Source organism: Lithobates pipiens, unplaced genomic scaffold, assembly GCF_037356315.1.
Source record: "Lithobates pipiens isolate NorthernLeopardFrog02 unplaced genomic scaffold, aLitPip1_a1.2 Scaffold_25, whole genome shotgun sequence".
In the NCBI taxonomy this organism is placed as follows: domain Eukaryota; kingdom Metazoa; phylum Chordata; class Amphibia; order Anura; family Ranidae; genus Lithobates; species Lithobates pipiens.
The window spans coordinates 43,147,045-43,165,437 of NW_027507787.1; the positions used below are offsets into that span (position 1 = coordinate 43,147,045).

At 40.5% G+C, this 18,393-nt stretch overlaps 1 protein-coding gene across 3 annotated transcripts in view; it reads right to left on the reverse strand.

The window, feature by feature from the left end:
- Positions 1-18,393, reverse strand: part of MARCHF8 (membrane associated ring-CH-type finger 8) — a 385,964-nt gene that overhangs the window by 200,376 nt on the left and 167,195 nt on the right. For all 3 annotated transcript variants that reach the window (XM_077454376.1, XM_077454379.1, XM_077454377.1), the window contains exon 3: positions 5,625-5,785. In XM_077454376.1, the coding sequence (XP_077310502.1) occupies positions 5,625-5,711 (87 nt within the window). In that variant the 5' untranslated portion in view covers positions 5,712-5,785. The remainder of the gene's footprint in view (positions 1-5,624; positions 5,786-18,393) is intronic.

Consider the following 18,393-nt stretch of genomic DNA (forward strand, 5'->3'; position numbering starts at 1 on the left):
CCCCTCCAAGAGCAGCATACCAGGCCCTTCAGGTCTGGTATGGATATTAAGGGGAACCCCACGGCAAAAAAAAAAAAAAAAAAAAAAAAGCGTGGGGGCCCCCCCTCAAAATCCATACCAGGCCCCAGGCCCCAGGCCCTTCAGGTCTGGTATGGATATTAAGGGGAGCCCCGCACCAAAAGAAATAAAAAAATTGCGTGGGGGCCCCCCTCAAGATCCATACCAGGCCCTTCAGGTCTGGTATGGATTTTAAGGGGAAAACCGGGCCAAAAAAAATAAAAAATGGCATGGGGGTCCCCCTCAAAATCCATACCAGACCCTTATCTGAGCACGCCACAGGAAAAGAGGGGGGATGGGAGAGCGCCCCCCCTCCTGAACCTTACCAGGTCACATGCCCTCAACATTGGGAGGGTGCTTTGGGGCACCCCTTAAAGCACCTTGTCCCCATGTTGAGGAGGACAAGGGCCTCACCCCCAAAACCCTGGCTGGTGGTTGTGGGGGTCTTTAACAGATAGCAGCCTCCCAACCTGTGTGAAATGGTAAGGGCCTACCATTTCACCAAAAAAAAAAAAAACTGGCAAGAGACAGTTTTTGACAATTACTTTATTAGTCTTCTTTCCATCTTCTTCCTTCATCCTTTGTTTTTTTTCCTCCATCTTCTTCTTCCTCTGATGTGCTCGCCTGGCATCTTCCTCCATTCATTCTCGGGCCGCTCCACGCAATGGGAAGATCCCACTGTGTGATGCTTTTCTTCTGATACTTATATAACAGAACCGTGCGTCAGAGGGGGGGGCGGGGTCACCGGGTGGCCTCGCTCTCCGTTATATAAGAAATGCCAAGCTGCGGTTTCCAGAGGGAGAGGGAGAGAGGGAGAGAGAGAGAGAGAGAGAGAGAGAGAGAGACACAGACACACTTATGTGTCTCTGCCCATTGTGAGTTTTACTCAATCGTCACTGGCAATACTACACTATGGAGTTTTTGTTGGGCAAGAGCTGTGGAATATGGAGATGTGACCTGGGTGCTGCTGATCTTGTTGTCCGTGTGAATAAAAGTGTGTCTGACCACCTTGAATAATGTTAAGGGGTCCACCGCATCAGGTGAGGAGACATCCGATTGGGCACATGGGTGACATTCTTTGATAGTAGCCGATGGCGGAAGATTTCTCATACTGATATCACAAACTGTGGTGTATGTTTTTTTCTTTCTGGACACTGACAACCAAATTGGATGATATATGGGACAGTTTATTTATTTACTGCACACAATATATGATAATTGTATATGTTCTGAGCATTGCTGGCACAGCCAACATCTGGTAATTTCTATGAATGAGAACTTCGCTGTTATTTGGTATACATTTATTGAGACTGGTGTGGCAATTGCTGTGTGGAGTGATAGCTGCTCTTTAACATTTTTATTTGTATTTTATTTTATGTCTTATGGGAGTATAAAAGCATGTATTTTTTGCACTAAATGTGTTCCAGTCAGTGACTTACTGGCTTATGATGGGTCTGGAGCCTACACTTAAAAAATAAAAATAAAATTAAAGTATAGTTTTTTTCTATCCCAGGGTGAGCTCTTTATATAATTTTTTAATGCTTCAGCCTTGCAGGCTGGGTTACCGTTTCTTTGTTTAACGTGAACAAATTGGCTACATTTTTCAACATGACCCGGTCCATAAAGCCTGCTTTGTGTTCACATGCACTGGAATGTTACAAGATAATGCAAAATCTACCATGAACATAGTGGCAAGACTCAAAGCAGTTAGCACTGCAATCCTCTTGAAATGGTCATCTATGGAATGTGCTCTTTATTACATATCAGTGCTTACCTGGCAATAAATGCAAAAACAAGTATGGACTTATTCAGTATGGTTATCCAAAGAACAATGATAATAAAGTGCAAGAGCATATAAATGAACACATTTCAGTCTGCTGTAGTAAAATCACTAAATTCTGGTTGGCTGCCAATTGCTCAAATACGTGTCATATGGACAGATGAAAGACTTTAAAGATACCCTGTCTCATAGATGCATGGAACACCTATGTATCCCCATATGGGTAAACAAGGCCCTCATACAGACGTATGCTGTAGTACGCCTAGTATGAATGAGGCTGTTATCATGCTTTAAGTGTTAGTACAGCTTGGTGAACCCACCCATAGGTATTTATTCTTTACTTAGATAATGGTACGATATAACCATTCCTCACTAAACATTGATCTATGACAGAACAATGTACACAACAGATAAAAGCAATCGATTGTGGTCTCCATCCTGGGTCTCAGACGCCAAATAAGTCTCCTAGTTCCCTACATTTGGCTTCCAGCAAACTTTGCATTTGCTTAGTAATTATCTTTTTTTGAGCATTAGCAGTACTATGAAGCTCCCATGATCGAAGGTAGCAAATTTACAATATAGGTAACCGTTATAAACATGCACCAAGACCTGTTCTTCAATACAGTGTAGCTTGTGTTGGAATGGTGCTCACAAACCAAGAAAGCCTGAGACTTCTGCCTCTAATACAATCATTAGAAGTGCACTGGCAGCAGCAAATCACATAACAAGATTGTTATGTTACCATTCACATTTCAATTCTTGTAGCATTTTCAGTTTAGACCAGTTCAGAAGGTTTGCAGAAGTACAGGAAGCATAATCTATCCAGACAGAAGTTTCATACATTGTGTACTTTGCTAGCACATACACAAGTCCTACTTAACCACTACAATACTGGCCACTTTCGCCCCCTTCCTTCCCAGCCCAATTTTCAGCTTTCATCGCTCTTGCACTTTCAATGACAATTGCGCGGTCATGCTACACTGTACCCAAATTAAATTTTTATAATTTTGTTCGCACAAATAGAGCTTTATTTTGGTGGTATTTATTCACGACTCAGTTTTTTATTTTTTGCGATATAAGCTCAAAAAAAGCGGAAATTTGGAAAACTATATTTTATTTTTTCTATTTTAAAAGATATCCAATAAAATCAAATTTTGTCATAAATTTAAGCCAAAATGTATTCTGCTACATGTTTTTGGTAAAAAAAAATTCTGTTAAGTGTATAATAATTGGTTTGTGTGATCACGGACATATGTACGCAAATGATTACGTACATATGTGTGCAGATAATCATTGGAACATGTGATTTTAGTGGGACATATGTGGGGGGCATGTGTTTTTTTATTTGGGGACATGTCTATTATTTGGGGACATGTGTGTTTTGAGGACATGTGTGGTGACATGTGTGTTTACACTGTGTGGTGTGTTGTGTATTACACTAGACTGGTGATCAGTTAGTAAAAAGCTGTAAAAACAGCTCATACTCACTGATCACCAGCCGGCTGCAGCGATCTGCTCTCCTCTCCTCAGCGATGACTTCTGTGTGAGGAGAGGAGGAGCCGATTGCCTAGCAAACGGCTGTTTGTTTACATCACATGACGGCCGTGATTGGACACGGCCGTCATGTGATCAGGAGGGCCAATCACAGGGCCCTCCTGCCGATCCAAGATGCGCCGTGTCCGGGTGACACAAACACATCGGGATCGCGCCGCTGTGCGGGCACGCGCGATCCCCCTCCTTCTGAAGGATGTTCCTGAACGTCCTCTCAGAAGTAGAGAGCTCCCACCCGGCCGTATGGGAAGTGGTTAACCACTTGCTTATTGGACACTTAAACCCCCCCCCCACTTCCTGCCCAAGCCAATCTTCAGCTGTCAGTGCTGTTGTATTTTGAATGACAATTGTGCGGTCGTGCAACACTGTACCCATATGAAATTTTTATCATTTATTTTTCACACAAATACAGCTTTCTTTTGGTGGCATGTATTCACCACTGTTTTTTTTTTTATAATATATAAAATAAATAAAATAAAAAAACACCAAATATTTGGGAAAAACAAAAAAACAAAAAAAACTCTCATAGTTTGTTAATTTTTCTCCTTTACCGATGTGCGTTGATAGGCTGCACTGATTGGCACAGACTGGCAGCAATTGTGGGCACTGTTGGGACATGCACACTGATAATCAGGACACTGATTATCATTGTCCTGATTATCAGTGCGCATGTCCTTTTTACAGAAGGCGATTATTAGTGCTCTCCTCCTCTCCCCACTGTCATCATGAGGAAAGGAATGGCGATAACCAGCTTCTGTTTGCATTGTAATCAGCTGTGATTGGACAAAGCTGATCATGTGGTAATCTGTTCAGAGAAAAATATGCCATCACTGGCCTTCTAAGGATACTAGTTTCTTGGTGGTACTTGCCTTCAGAATGGAGACACTGACCAGGAAAGCCAGAGTACAGTTAGAACTTCTGATCTACCGTACATCCATGATTCAAGGTCTGTCCCTCAGAAATACCTGTTTATGGATTCACCTGCCAACCAGGCAACTCATATTTTCAGAAAGAGGGGTTAGCTATGGCAGCCGCCTCCTCATTTTATCAATAGAGGCTGAATTAACATTTGTGTATCTATCTATCATATATATATATATATATATATATATATATATATATATATATATATATATATATATATATATATATATATATATATATATATATATATATATATACATACATATCTCTCTATCTGATGTCTGTGTGGCGGAGACACTTTCACTTATATCTAAAGGCAAGAACAAAAACGTAATATACTGCAGCTTACCGGTCCAGTGGTGGGTGCAATTTTTTTTTATTTTTTATATCAGATTTGACAGATCTGTGAAAGAATAAACTACAAGTCCCATCTGCCAGCATGGCAGTCAGGCTTTTAGTTCTCAATGGAAAACAAGTGTGTTGAACACCAAGATCATAGTCCATTGACACACCTTTCACCTTTCAGTTCTGAGGGCTGGTTCACACCAGATATAGGCCAGTGCATTTTTTTTTTATTGAGCATCGAAAATGCATATGCAGTGTTTTCCATGTAGTCCAATGGCCCTTGTCCACACCAAAAGTAGAATATGCCAAATATTTTCTGTATGGAACACATCTGGAATGTGGCAAAATGTATGGAAAATGCACCAGAAGGCAAAAAAAAAAAAAAAAAAAAAAAAGAAGAAGGAGGGGAAAAATGCACCGAAATGCTTTAAAAAAAAAAAAAAAAAAAAAAAAAAAGTCACCAAAACGCATTGAAAATGCATGTAAACATGCATGTAGAAATGCATCCGCACCGCAGACTAGGTGTTATTAGGCCCTGAAAATCTATACCTCAGTACAGACATAGAAGCAGGAGAAAAGTCTGCAAAAGTCTGGCATTGCACTCTTGATCCACTAATCATGGTTACAATGCCTTGCAGGCTTGTTTGCAAAAATAAATGCACTTTTTGCTAATACAAGTACATTTATTATTTTGCAAAAGATAGATTTAGCATTTAGGCCGGCTATTTGAATAGCTTACATTTAGCTCAACTCTGGTCGCAAAGCCATGTTATCAAGGTACAAATATCACTGGACATGATGTGTACTGCACTCTCTCTACTCACTTGCTGGAAATGAGTAGCGTAACAGTTAAAAAAAAAAAAAAAAAAAAAAAAAAAAAACACACACACACACACACACACCACATGTATCCAGGCCTTATTGGTTTGCAAAAGACAAAAATACTGCAAATCTAGATTGGGCCTACCTGTTCATCTCTTTCTTTGGCTTTTTTCTGGAAGCAAGAAGAATGGACATCTCTAGTAGGAATCACTGACATCTGCTGCATTTTCATCACAGCCTCCTTGTTCAGTCCTTTCCATAATAAAAACTCCCAATATGTTCCATTCTTAACAGTTGCATCGGCCTCTAAAGCAAAGAATAAACAGATGAGCTAAATTAGGCTTCATGAACTCCGCACAGAAATAACAAAACACACTCTATATACTTTGAACTCTGGACATTTGCATATTATTTAGGAATTTATGGGAACAATCCTTAGCTGAACTGAGAAAATCAGTTATTTTTTTCTTAACTAAACAGGAAATGTTGCAAGCAAGAATTCAGCACATTATTATAATAAAACAGAATTCACAATTGTGTAAAACTTGGTAGAGTCTCAATATGTAGGAAAAAAAGTTCAGTGTTTATATTCTCGATAGTCACAACATTGTTGGTTTCTAATGCTTGCACTTTAGCTTTCGATCAATAGAATTGCAAATTTATATATATATATATATATATATATATATATATATATATATATATATATATATATATATATATATATATATATATATATATATATATATATATATATATTAAATTAAATAAATCTCTAATATATAAATATCTCTCTCTCTCTCTACCTATAGATAGATAGATAGATAGATAGATAGATAGATAGATAGATAGATAGATAGAAGGGGCATGTGTCTAAATGACAAATGCTCCATTCCAGCCTAGCCCTCTTAACTACATGGAAAAAACATGGGTTAATGGATATAAGATTTACCGACAATCCCATGTTTTTCTCACACAGTTAAGAGGGAGAATGAGAATCTGATGCGTGCTGAAAAGGTACTGTTATAGTCAAGCTAAATCATATATTATGCTATCTGTTCTAACATAATAATTCATAATTTATCCATTTACCAGCACTCACTGGAGCACCACTATGCAGGTGGCAGGAGTGGTTGGCTCAGGCTCTCAGTGCGCAGCCAGCATTATTGTTGGGATCCCTGCAGAGCCTGGACCTGCTCTGTGCCATCACCCGATAACTGGTTGTAGCATCAAAAGTAGGGACTGGGAGAGGGGACGGGCACAGACCTGGTGACCAAAATCCACCTGGTCAGGCCAAAATGCCGGCGTGCAGATTTACCCAAACTTGGGTGGGGTTCACGAATGGAGGACCAAAATGACTCTAGAAACAAGAGAATAGAGGAATATGAAAGGAAATCCCCAAAGAGGTCCGTACCTCAGAAGAGGAATGGGAACAGACAGCGGTATACTCCTTTTATAAACTTGAAAAAATTTGAAAAATATGGGAAAAACATGACGTTTACAATAGGTTATAGCAAAAGCTAAAAAAAACACACAACGTTGTCCATTTAAAAACGTTCACCCAGGGTCACAACCATGCTCATCCACTGTTCACAGTATACAAGTCATAAAACATTTGTTGGGTCCAAGCCCCTATTTTCTTGTTTCGATAGCGGACTTTAGCCTGCTGTCAGCTAAATCTGCATAACAGGAGTACAGAAGTACAGTAAGCGCACTCCTGTGACCCAGAGGGGAAGTATGGCCAAACAAGCCTTGGCCATATTGCTTCTTTAAGGGCAGGGACTAAGCTTGGTGTACTTGACTTCTGGGAAAAGAAGCTAGGACAGTCCATAAAAAATAAACAAACTAGATAATAGTTGGAGGCTTAGATGAAAAAATCTTTAACCCTTGACTTAAGAATAAAAGGGAGGTGTATAATATGAAGGGGTTTCAAGCCAGGAAGTCATGTATAATAAAGATAGGAATCAATATTAGAGATCTCTGAACAGAATTTTTAAATAGAGAGAAAACAAAAAATTTAAGAATAGCATCCCAAAATCCTTGAAAAGGAGAAAAAAAAAACATCTCTATAAGAAGAAAGATGGCAATAGTAACTATCAGACTTCTATGAAAGCTTTGAAGCACCACTAAAGCGATATGGAGTGTAATTTTTGACGCAAAGCAAACATGTGAACAGGGCTGCAAAGTAACCATTTTATCCCATACTGGTCCATTTTTGCATGACGTCTGCAGGAACACTCGGTCCCTCCGGGCGGGCTTCATGTGACGTCCTGGGCTTCTCGCTGCTGCGGCGTGCCCCGGGGCCCTCAGTGCAGCGATTGGGGATGGGGCATGCCCCCTGGGATGCAGCCCATCCCAGACCAGTGTAAAGAGTCAATAAAAATCATCTCTTTACCATGTGACCGGCTGTGTCCAATCACAGCCAATCACATACATTGTCCTCGTGCACAGCGCACACGAGCGGTGATCTGGGACGAGGCTTGTCACACTGATACAGCCCATCCTTGATCGCAGTAAAGAGCCAATGAAATTAGCCATTTACCACGTGACCGGCTGTGTCCAATCACAGCCGGTCACAGGATGTCAACAAACCGTGGTAACGAACTGTTACCGGGCTCTCCTCCTCACACACTGATCGTGTATGAGGAAGAGATTGCGGTAACAGCTCGTTACTGATTACAGTATACACCAAACACACTGATTGTGCCCCCCCCCATAAGGAGGACCTGTGACCACCCATCAAAGTACCTGTCACCAGCCCATCTGAATACCCGAGTACCTGTCAACAGCGCATCAGAGTTCTCGAGTACCTGTCACCAGTCCGTCAAAGTATGCGAGTATCATGTCACCAGCCCATGCCTCAGAATATACTTTGGAGTGTTTGCTTTCCAATATGGAGTCATTTTGTGGGTAATTCCATTGTCCTGGTGCTCCAGGGTTTTCAAAAGTGTGATAAGAAAGAATGAAATTATGTGTGTAATTTATGCTCCTAAAACAGCTGAAGGTACTACTTCAATGGTTGACCTCTATGTGGCTAGGCTGTGTAAAAATCTCACACATATGGTATCGCCATAGTCGGGACAAGTAGCAGGGTCTCATTTTTGCCATGTACATGCTGTGTGTTAGAAATATCTTATAAATTGACCACTTTCTGTAAAAAAAAAAAATATATATACGTTTTAATTTTCTTTCTATGTTTTCCGAAGAAAAAAAAATGAACCGTTCAAAAGACTCCTTATACCGCATAGACTATATATTGGGGTATTTGCTTTGCAAAATGGGGTTATTTTGTGTGTAATTCCATTGTCCTGGTGCTCCAGGGCCTTCAAAAGTGTGATAGGTCGTTAGTAAATTTTATGTGCAATTTATGCTCCTAGAACACCTGATGGTGCTCCCTGCATGTTGGACCTCTCTACGTGGCAGGGCTCTGAAAGCGCCCCACACATGTGGTATCGCCATACTCGAGAGGAGTAGATGAATGTATTTTGGGGTGTAACTGAAAAGTATGCATATGCTGTGTGTGTAAGAAATAACTTGTTATTATGAAAGTTTTGTGTAAAATAAAAAACAAACAATAATAATTTCTTTAAATGAGGTCATAGCCTCCATCCCTATCAGATATAAGATATAAAATTAAAAACAAGAGCTAAGCGGGACTTTAAATGAAGTACGGGGTCTTTTATTGAAAAAAAAGGAGAAATATTGTTATGCGATTATATGATGCGACAAAATTACATGTATATTAAAGAGGTGCACAGACAGACACATTATTAACATTGACATTTTGTTTTATATAATCTTACTGACCAATACAGAGTAGGTTATAAAAGCGCACCTCCATTATATACATAAGACAATCAAATATGGAAATAAATTAAACAAATAATACAATGTAGGCAACAACTTTGAATCTATGACTTCTTGGTTGTTGCAGTGGATTAGTAAAGAAAAAAACAACATAGTTGATGCAATTTTTCAAGAATTGATGCTAGTTGAAATTGGGGTACCAAAATACACGGCGATTATTGGCTCTACGCGTTTCGCGGCTTACTACCGCTCGTCAGGAGCAAGCTCGTGATTGGTCTGAAAATACAGAGTAGTGGTAAATTAATGTTTGCAATGACGGAACATGGGGAGATTGAAATACCCCTACCTAGTGGTCACTTACACATAGCCATGCAGTCAAAAGTGCAGCGCCGAAAGCCTAGGCACCCAAAGCGATGATACGGGAGTTGAGGAGGCCCATCCAAGGGCGAGGAGGCCCACAGAATGCACACACAGGCAACCACCGGGACAACAAGGGCGTTTAGTAAGTGAAAACGAATATGGAAATATAAAACTGAGCCTAATGGGTGAAAAAATGCATGGTAAGAACTACAGATAATCTGAGAATTGTGAAAGAAAAATGCGTTGAAAAAAGAAAATGTTGGGGTGGATGTGTGATGAGTGTAGGAGAGGGTTAGCATGGGAAAGGGGGGGAGGGGGAAGAGGGCGGAAGAAAAAGGGAAAGGAGGGGGAAAGTGGCTGTGTGTGACATGACCCAGTCTGAATGCCAGGTGACAGAGTGAGTAGTAACAAAAAAAAGTAAAGAAAGAGGGACATATGGATTGATTGTGCAAAAATACCTTGTGTGTGGAGAAAACGCGAAAACAAGGGGTGACAGTGTATGGTAGGTGAATAGCCCCAGTTGTTCCGGTCCCGCCTGCCGCCGCCAACCATGGATACAGCCAAACCGCCGTCTGGGGGCCCCCAGCGTCACACACTCAAGGACACCAAATGGAAGAGTGAGCAGTGCCAGACCCGGGATATATACACACTCCGAGTCAGCGTCCACACCCACACTCCAGGTGAAATGAGGATGTAAATCAACCTAGCCTGAAAGGCGGCACCCATAACAGTGATGCCGTACAAACGGTGGTGAAAGTGTGACGCCGATACGCAGTGGGTGAACGCGCCCCGCCTCCCAGCCAAGAGAAAAAAAATATAAAATTCTTGGATGAGGAGGGCGGAGGGCGTCCCCCAGTGCGCATCGCAACTCCCGATCATAACAAAAAGGAATGCAGCGGTGCAGACGACACCAACACCACCCGACTGCATAGGTGCGTCAAGGACCGAATAGTGCAAAAAAAAATATATATTTTTTTTTTTTAAAAAGATTTTGGAAAAAACAATAGAAGCTGCTAAATCTAAAACAATGATGAATAATAAGACCTTGTTTTCGCGTTTTCTCCACACACAAGGTATTTTTGCACAATCAATCCATATGTCCCTCTTTCTTTACTTTTTTTTGTTACTACTCACTCTGTCACCTGGCATTCAGACTGGGTCATGTCACACACAGCCACTTTCCCCCTCCTTTCCCTTTTTCTTCCGCCCTCTTCCCCCTCCCCCCCTTTCCCATGCTAACCCTCTCCTACACTCATCACACATCCACCCCAACATTTTCTTTTTTCAACGCATTTTTCTTTCACAATTCTCAGATTATCTGTAGTTCTTACCATGCATTTTTTCACCCATTAGGCTCAGTTTTATATTTCCATATTCGTTTTCACTTACTAAACGCCCTTGTTGTCCCGGTGGTTGCCTGTGTGTGCATTCTGTGGGCCTCCTCGCCCTTGGATGGGCCTCCTCAACTCCCGTATCATCGCTTTGGGTGCCTAGGCTTTCGGCGCTGCACTTTTGACTGCATGGCTATGTGTAAGTGACCACTAGGTAGGGGTATTTCAATCTCCCCATGTTCCATCATTGCAAACATTAATTTACCACTACTCTGTATTTTCAGACCAATCACGAGCTTGCTCCTGACGAGCGGTAGTAAGCCGCGAAACGCGTAGAGCCAATAATCGCCGTGTATTTTGGTACCCCAATTTCAACTAGCATCAATTCTTGAAAAATTGCATCAACTATGTTGTTTTTTTCTTTACTAATCCACTGCAACAACCAAGAAGTCATAGATTCAAAGTTGTTGCCTACATTGTATTATTTGTTTAATTTATTTCCATATTTGATTGTCTTATGTATATAATGGAGGTGCGCTTTTATAACCTACTCTGTATTGGTCAGTAAGATTATATAAAACAAAATGTCAATGTTAATAATGTGTCTGTCTGTGCACCTCTTTAATATACATGTAATTTTGTCGCATCATATAATCGCATAACAATATTTCTCCTTTTTTTTCAATAAAAGACCCCGTACTTCATTTAAAGTCCCGCTTAGCTCTTGTTTTTAATTTTAAATAATAATTTCTTAATTTTCCCAAGAATTGTGGGGGGAAAAAAATGACAACTTTAAAAAAAAAAAAAAAAAAAAAAAAAAAAAAAAAAATAAAAACTTACTACGCCTCTTACTAAATACCTTGGACTGTCTACTTTCCAAAAAGGGGTCATTTAGGGGGTATTTGTACTTTCCTGAAGTTTCAGGGCCTCAATAAGTGAGATAGGCCATCAGTGCATCAGGTGTGATCAATTTTCAATAATTTGCACCATAGCTTGTAGACTAACTTTCACACAGACCAAATAATATACACCTAGCCCCATACACACGAGCAGATTTTCCGTCGGAAAAACCATACAAGTTTTACAAGAATTACGCTCAAGCTTGGCATGCATACATACGGTCACACAAAAGTTCTCGGAACTTTCGACCGTCAAGAACGCGGTGACGTACAAGCCGAGAAAATTAAGTTCAATGCTTCTGAGCATGCGTAGAATTGTTTCCTAGCATACGTAGGAATTTGCGTGTTGGAATTAGTACAGACGATAGAAATTTACGATTGGAACTTTTTCCGACCAAAAAAAAAAAAATAGAGAACCTGCTCTCAATCTTTTGCTGACTGGAATTCTGCCAGCAAAAGTTTGATGGAGCATACACACGGTCGGATTTTCTGACCAAAAGCTCACATCCGACTTTTGCTGGCAGAGTTTGTGTGTATGGGACTTTAAAGTTAGTGTTTTTTCTTTCAAAATTTTCGCAATTTTTTCACTTATGTCGCAAAAAATTAAAAACCCAGTGGTGATTAAAATACCACCAAAAGAAAGCTCTATTTGTGGGGGGAAAAAAATGATAAAAATGTTGTTTGGGTACAGTGTTGCATGACTGAATAATTGGCATTCAAAGTGTAAGAGTGCTGAAAGCGGAAAATTGGTCTGGGCAGGAATGGTGTACAAGTGCCTTGTGCCCACTAACCTTGTGGTTAATGGGAGGTGTTTTGATTGGTGTTCAGAGTGCTTTGAAAAAAAAAAGAAAAAAAAAAAAAAAAAGTGTATCCAATGCCATGTTTTGAAGAAAGTGTAAATGAGCCCTAAAAAACAATTTAAATAACGGATAGTAGGGTTTAGAAGAAAAAAATTGACAACATCCCTTTGAGGATGGGTTGGCATATGCTGCGGCTGCGGTTCACAACATGGGTCCAGCGTGTCCCTGTTCACCGATTCAGGTACAAATTAGGTCCGAATTTTTGCCTGAATATGCACCTGAAGCGGAACCAAAGATGCACAGAACCCTTTTTAAATGCAAACTGCTGGGGTCAAATCCATTTTGAGAACTTGAATTTTAGCCTAGGCCTGAAAAGCATGCCATAGTTGCCGATATTGATAAAGGGATTTATTACAAAGCTCAAAACTCAGTTCGTAATTGTTCCGTTTCATAACATTATTCACATATGGCACAGATACTGTGCCAATCTTGGCTCGCTGCTACTGAGAGAACACACAACACCTGAATAGAGAAAGTCTTTATGCCACAGGGGAGTGTATTTAGGTAAATTCTAAATAACCAGTAGGAGTTTTTTTATAGTCTTCCAAATATTCCCCATAAAATATGTAAGATATAGAGATTTATTTACTAAAGGCAAATAGGCTGTTTTCATTGCAAGGGAAGTTGCACTTTGTAAAGCAATGTTCCTCAGCTGACTTTGATCATGCAATCATTTGCAAGCAAAGGTGCAGTATTTTTTTTGTTTTTTTTATTGTCCTTGCATGAGATTGGGTATTTTTTGCAATGTCAAACTTCACCACATTCACTAAACTCTGGTGCAAATTCCCTTGGAAAGGGAACAGCCTATTTGCTTTTAGTAAACAAAGCCCATAGAGTAGGTCAGGTTGAATATGCTTTGGGGAACTAGCAGATCCAAGAGTTGGAGGCCTCCTACATAAGTTGTCCTGTCATCTGTATTCTTCTCTTATCCACAGCCAAAGTTCTGAATATTTACAGCTTGCCTGAGAGTTCAGAATAAAAGGGGGCGAAGAGTTAAATAAGTCGCACTCTGCAGTGCTCAGTAAAGAGAGCTCCAAGAGCTGATTGGAGGGAAGGGACACTCCCCTTTCACTCAGCACACAGGCACAGAGCTGAGGATGTCAATCTTCTGGAGGTCCCTCACTGGTCACCATTTTTCTCTTTGTATCAGGAAAACTTGTCAGAAGTGATTCATGCTGATAGAGAAATGAAGCAGCAGACAGAAAAAACACTTAGTGACAAGTACACACTATAGAGGAACATGCTTTGTTCATATTTCATGTCTAAGGTTTACAACCACTATAAAAAAGTTGTATTTTTTTTTACTTTACCCCTCATACTTACCTAGGTGGATGCCGCATCAGACCATTGCTGCATCTGTCCCCCGGCGCCTCTGCACTGAGAACCGAGCAAACTAACATTGCCAATGGCTTGGTTCTCTCAGCTCCCAGAGCAGAGAGCTGGTGCCTGTCAGTCAGCAGCTCTCCACTTTGCCCTCCCGTGCTCAATGGAGCACTAAACTGTGGAGGGGCAGGGAGCAGCCATCTCAGACTCTCAGCGGCTTGCTGAGAGCCTGAGATGGCAACAGTCCAGGCACCTGGCGGATCCAGAATTTGTCGTGATGACACGGTGGCCGGACTGATTCCAGTGACATCAGCAGAGAGCGGATTTCAGATTGCTCTCTGCTGAAAATGGGTCACAGGATTGCAAAATGAATTGCACTCCAGTAACCCATAGGAGAAGCCCAGCCAAAAAGGAACTCCGGCTGGATTTCTCCTTTAAGGTAAAAAGAAAACTTTCTGCCTTTAGAACCAATTTACCCTGACAACTGTTAATGGCAGTACATTTACTCTCAAACGTCTGTAATAAGGGAGTGAGATCTAGGGCCCTTTCACATGGGCAGACCAATTGGGTCCGCCTGTCAGTTTTTCAGGTGGATATGCTCGGACCCTCCAGTCTCCTATATGGAGTGGCCGTTGTCAACGGACATGTGTCCATTGACGGCAAGAGGGGGGTAGGTCACGCTATGGAGCAATTAGCCCAATGAAATGTGATTCTGGTAAGAGCGGCCTCTATTAATTTCCACCAAAGTTGGGTGGAACAGTGTAATGGAATAAGGGGGGAAATAGATGTGGCGCTATACCATTTCTGGCTCAAACTGAATAAATAAATAAAAATAATTTACATAGATTTTTCAGCGTGCTGGCAAATAGTAAAAATAGAAATAGAAATAAAAAATATATAGAATAAAAAGGTGAAAGTGCAAAACTCTGTAGTAATTGTTCCTATATATATGCTTATCAATAAATATCAATAAACCATAGAAAATATATGAACCATACCAAGTAGCTATTCAAACATGCTGTTCCTTGAATTCAAATATTAAAGTGCAAGTGCCAGTGAAAAAACATGTGCCAATATTTGAATACACAAAAAGCAAAATATTATATCTCCATATGTGCATATAATAAATATCATATGATAAAAAGTCCGTGAAAAAATGAGAAATAATAAAAGTAAAAATAAAAATGTGTGTGTCAATAACACAGGTTAACGAAATAATAGTGATTATACCGGCGCTCCAGATGACGTCTGAATGACGAAACGCGTAGGGCGTGGCCAGACAGCGTACACCTTTATCTCAGACGGCGAGGAAGCCGAGCGGGACATTCAAAACCTAACAGCATACAAAACGAAACTGCATTTGATCGCTTGTGAGTAGTTTTAGTATATTTGAATAAAATTTACATTTTAAAACGTATTACACCATGGATATGCCTCTTCCTTGTTGTATACAACGTGGCACACTACACCCACGGAGGAACGAGGGACTCCCAGCACCACAGCAGAGGCAAGCCAGAGAGCGACACAGTGGCTTATACTGTGAAGGCTGATCCACCCCGGACGGGGTCATTCCTCTGGTGAGAGCATATTACATAAGTGGTCACTGAGCACCGGGAGCAACAGCTGAAGTCACCCCCTCCACCCCTCCACCCATCCCCCACCTACAGAAGACTTTCACCAATTTTATTTTTATTTTTATTTTATTTTTTATATTCATTTTTATATTTTTCCATTTTTTTTTTTATATTTTGTCACTAATTATAATACCAATCTGTTCATATCAATTTTTATACTAATCCACCAATTTTATAATCAAGTTTCTATCACATTGATTCCGGTATAATCACTATTTCGTTCACCTGTGTTATTGACACACACATTTTTATTTTTACTTTTATTATTTCTCATTTTTTCACGGACTTTTTATCATATGATATTTATTATATGCACATATGGAGATATAATATTTTGCTTTTTGTGTATTCAAATATTGGCACATGTTTTTTCACTGGCACTTGCACTTTAATATTTGAATTCAAGGAACAGCATGTTTGAATAGCTACTTATGGTTCATATATTTTCTATGGTTTATTGATATTTATTGATAAGCATATATATATATAGGAACAATTACTACAGAGTTTTGCACTTTCACCTTTTTATTCTATATATTTTTTATTTCTATTTTTACTATTTGCCAGCACGCTGAAAAATCTATGTAAACTATTTTTATTTATTTATTCAGTTTGAGCCAGAAATGGTATAGCGCCACATCTATTTCCCCCCTTATTCCATGTGTCCATTGACACCAGCTGACATCCGATCAGATTATGTCCACTAAAAACAAAATGAATGGGGATCTGTCCCCCATTTGCCTGGCAAATTGAATCGGATGGCAGCCTCCCATACAGGAGAGCGGCCTCCGTCAGCTCCATATAAGCGGAGTGACGCGGAGTGACACGGACCAACCATACGCTTGCTCAGCGGGGATCAGTGGACAGATTCCCTGCTGAGCAGACGGACTCCAACAGATCCCTCCCTGGGTAGAAGGGACCTAAGAGAGGTAATATTTCTGGAAATGTAAATACCCAAATATTTTAAAATACCAACACAACCTGCATGTGGGAGAGAAAATTTATCAGTGGTTGTAGTAGTGGGTCTATGGGTAGATGGGTAGACTTATGCCAGTTAGTAAGCCAAAGAAAGGGCCAAAAGTCTCAAATTGCAAGAGTCTTCATATGTATGCATTCTACTATTTATTGCAGAACACTACAAAGATACAACCTGAATGATAGGAACGGCAGAAGCCCTTGTGTACAGTCGATTTTAAACAGAACAGCAAGAGGCCTACTGTGAAGATCCGAGAGCTGAAAAGAGCTGTGAAATAACGGAGGTGTGTACAATGCTCCATGTTTGTGGCAGCATGAACAAAGACATGTACAGAAGTGAGGCCCAGTCTACAAACACATTCTTCCAGCCCCTGGCTAATCTCTATCAAGGTGAATGAATTGGCCTACAGCTGCACTTAGAACATGTTTGTTGTTGTAAAATTAAATGGATATATGCAGTGAGCCGTAACACAGAAGCAGTTGAGAAACCCTGGGAAACTCCACAACATTTCAAGCCAGAATACAATAAGCGAAGGCAATGAAGAACTGTATTGTATGCGTCATTAAAAGGTATACCCCAGTGAAATATGAACATTTCCATGTAAATGGCTGTAGGGAACCTGGTCTACCGAATGAATGCCCCTTATTTTATGCTAGCTATCATTTTCCCACCTGGCTACATTACTGGCTAAAAGTGACCAGTGACAGAAAATGATCATTGCTCAGTTATAACTAGATCAGCAAATGAAAACCTGAGTTACAACTCCTCATTCCTGGAAAGAATGATAGGTCATACATTGTTGGCTTTTCGGTACACCTAATTGAGCAAGCCTCAATAAAGCAAAGATGGGCTTTGTGGAAGGATGGGCCCTGGCAGAAAGGGGGCTGTGGAACATTTTGTGGAAGTGTTAAGCCCCGTACACACCAGAGGACTTATGTCCGACAGACTTCCGAAGGAGTTCCGTCGGAGTTCTGCTGGAATTCCGACGGAGTTCTGACAGACTTTTCGGCTGAGCGGACTTGGCCACACATGATCACACTAAACTCCGACGGATTCGAACGTGATGACGTACGACTCGGCTCGAATAAGGAAGTTCATAGCCAGTAGCCAATAGCTGCCCTAGCGTCGGTTTTAGTCCGTCGGAGTAGCATACACACGAGCGGATTTTTCGAAGGGGACCGGGTCCGGCGGAGTTCCTTCGGAAAAATTTGAAGCATGTTCCATATTCTAAAGTCCTTCGGACTTTGGCGAGTCAAAAGTCCGTTGCAGCCCACACACGATCGGATAGTCTGACGGACTCAGTCCTTCGGACTTTGGATGTTGAAAAGTCCGCTCGTGTGTACGCGGCATTACAGTGCCTTGAAAAAGTCTTGACATTTTCCATATTTTGCAGAAATAAAAAACTGCGCCAACCCTATAGAAAAAAATGTCAAAAAGTAATATCAAAATGAATAGACATTGACCTTAAATAATTATCACAATGAAAAAACACCTTAAGTGCATAAAAAACAAAACAATGTGTAAAGTGAAAAAAATATAAATCAAAGTCCATTCAAGGAAAGTTCCTGTGTGGATCCAAATAAGAGTTGGTGTCACCACGGTGATTTAAACACGATCCAAAAACTCATAAAAGTGCCCGTCACCGTACAATGAATGTGCTTACCAGAAAAATAAGCAATTTGGGCGTTTGTAAATAATCGATGGGTCCCGTCAAAAGATATCCT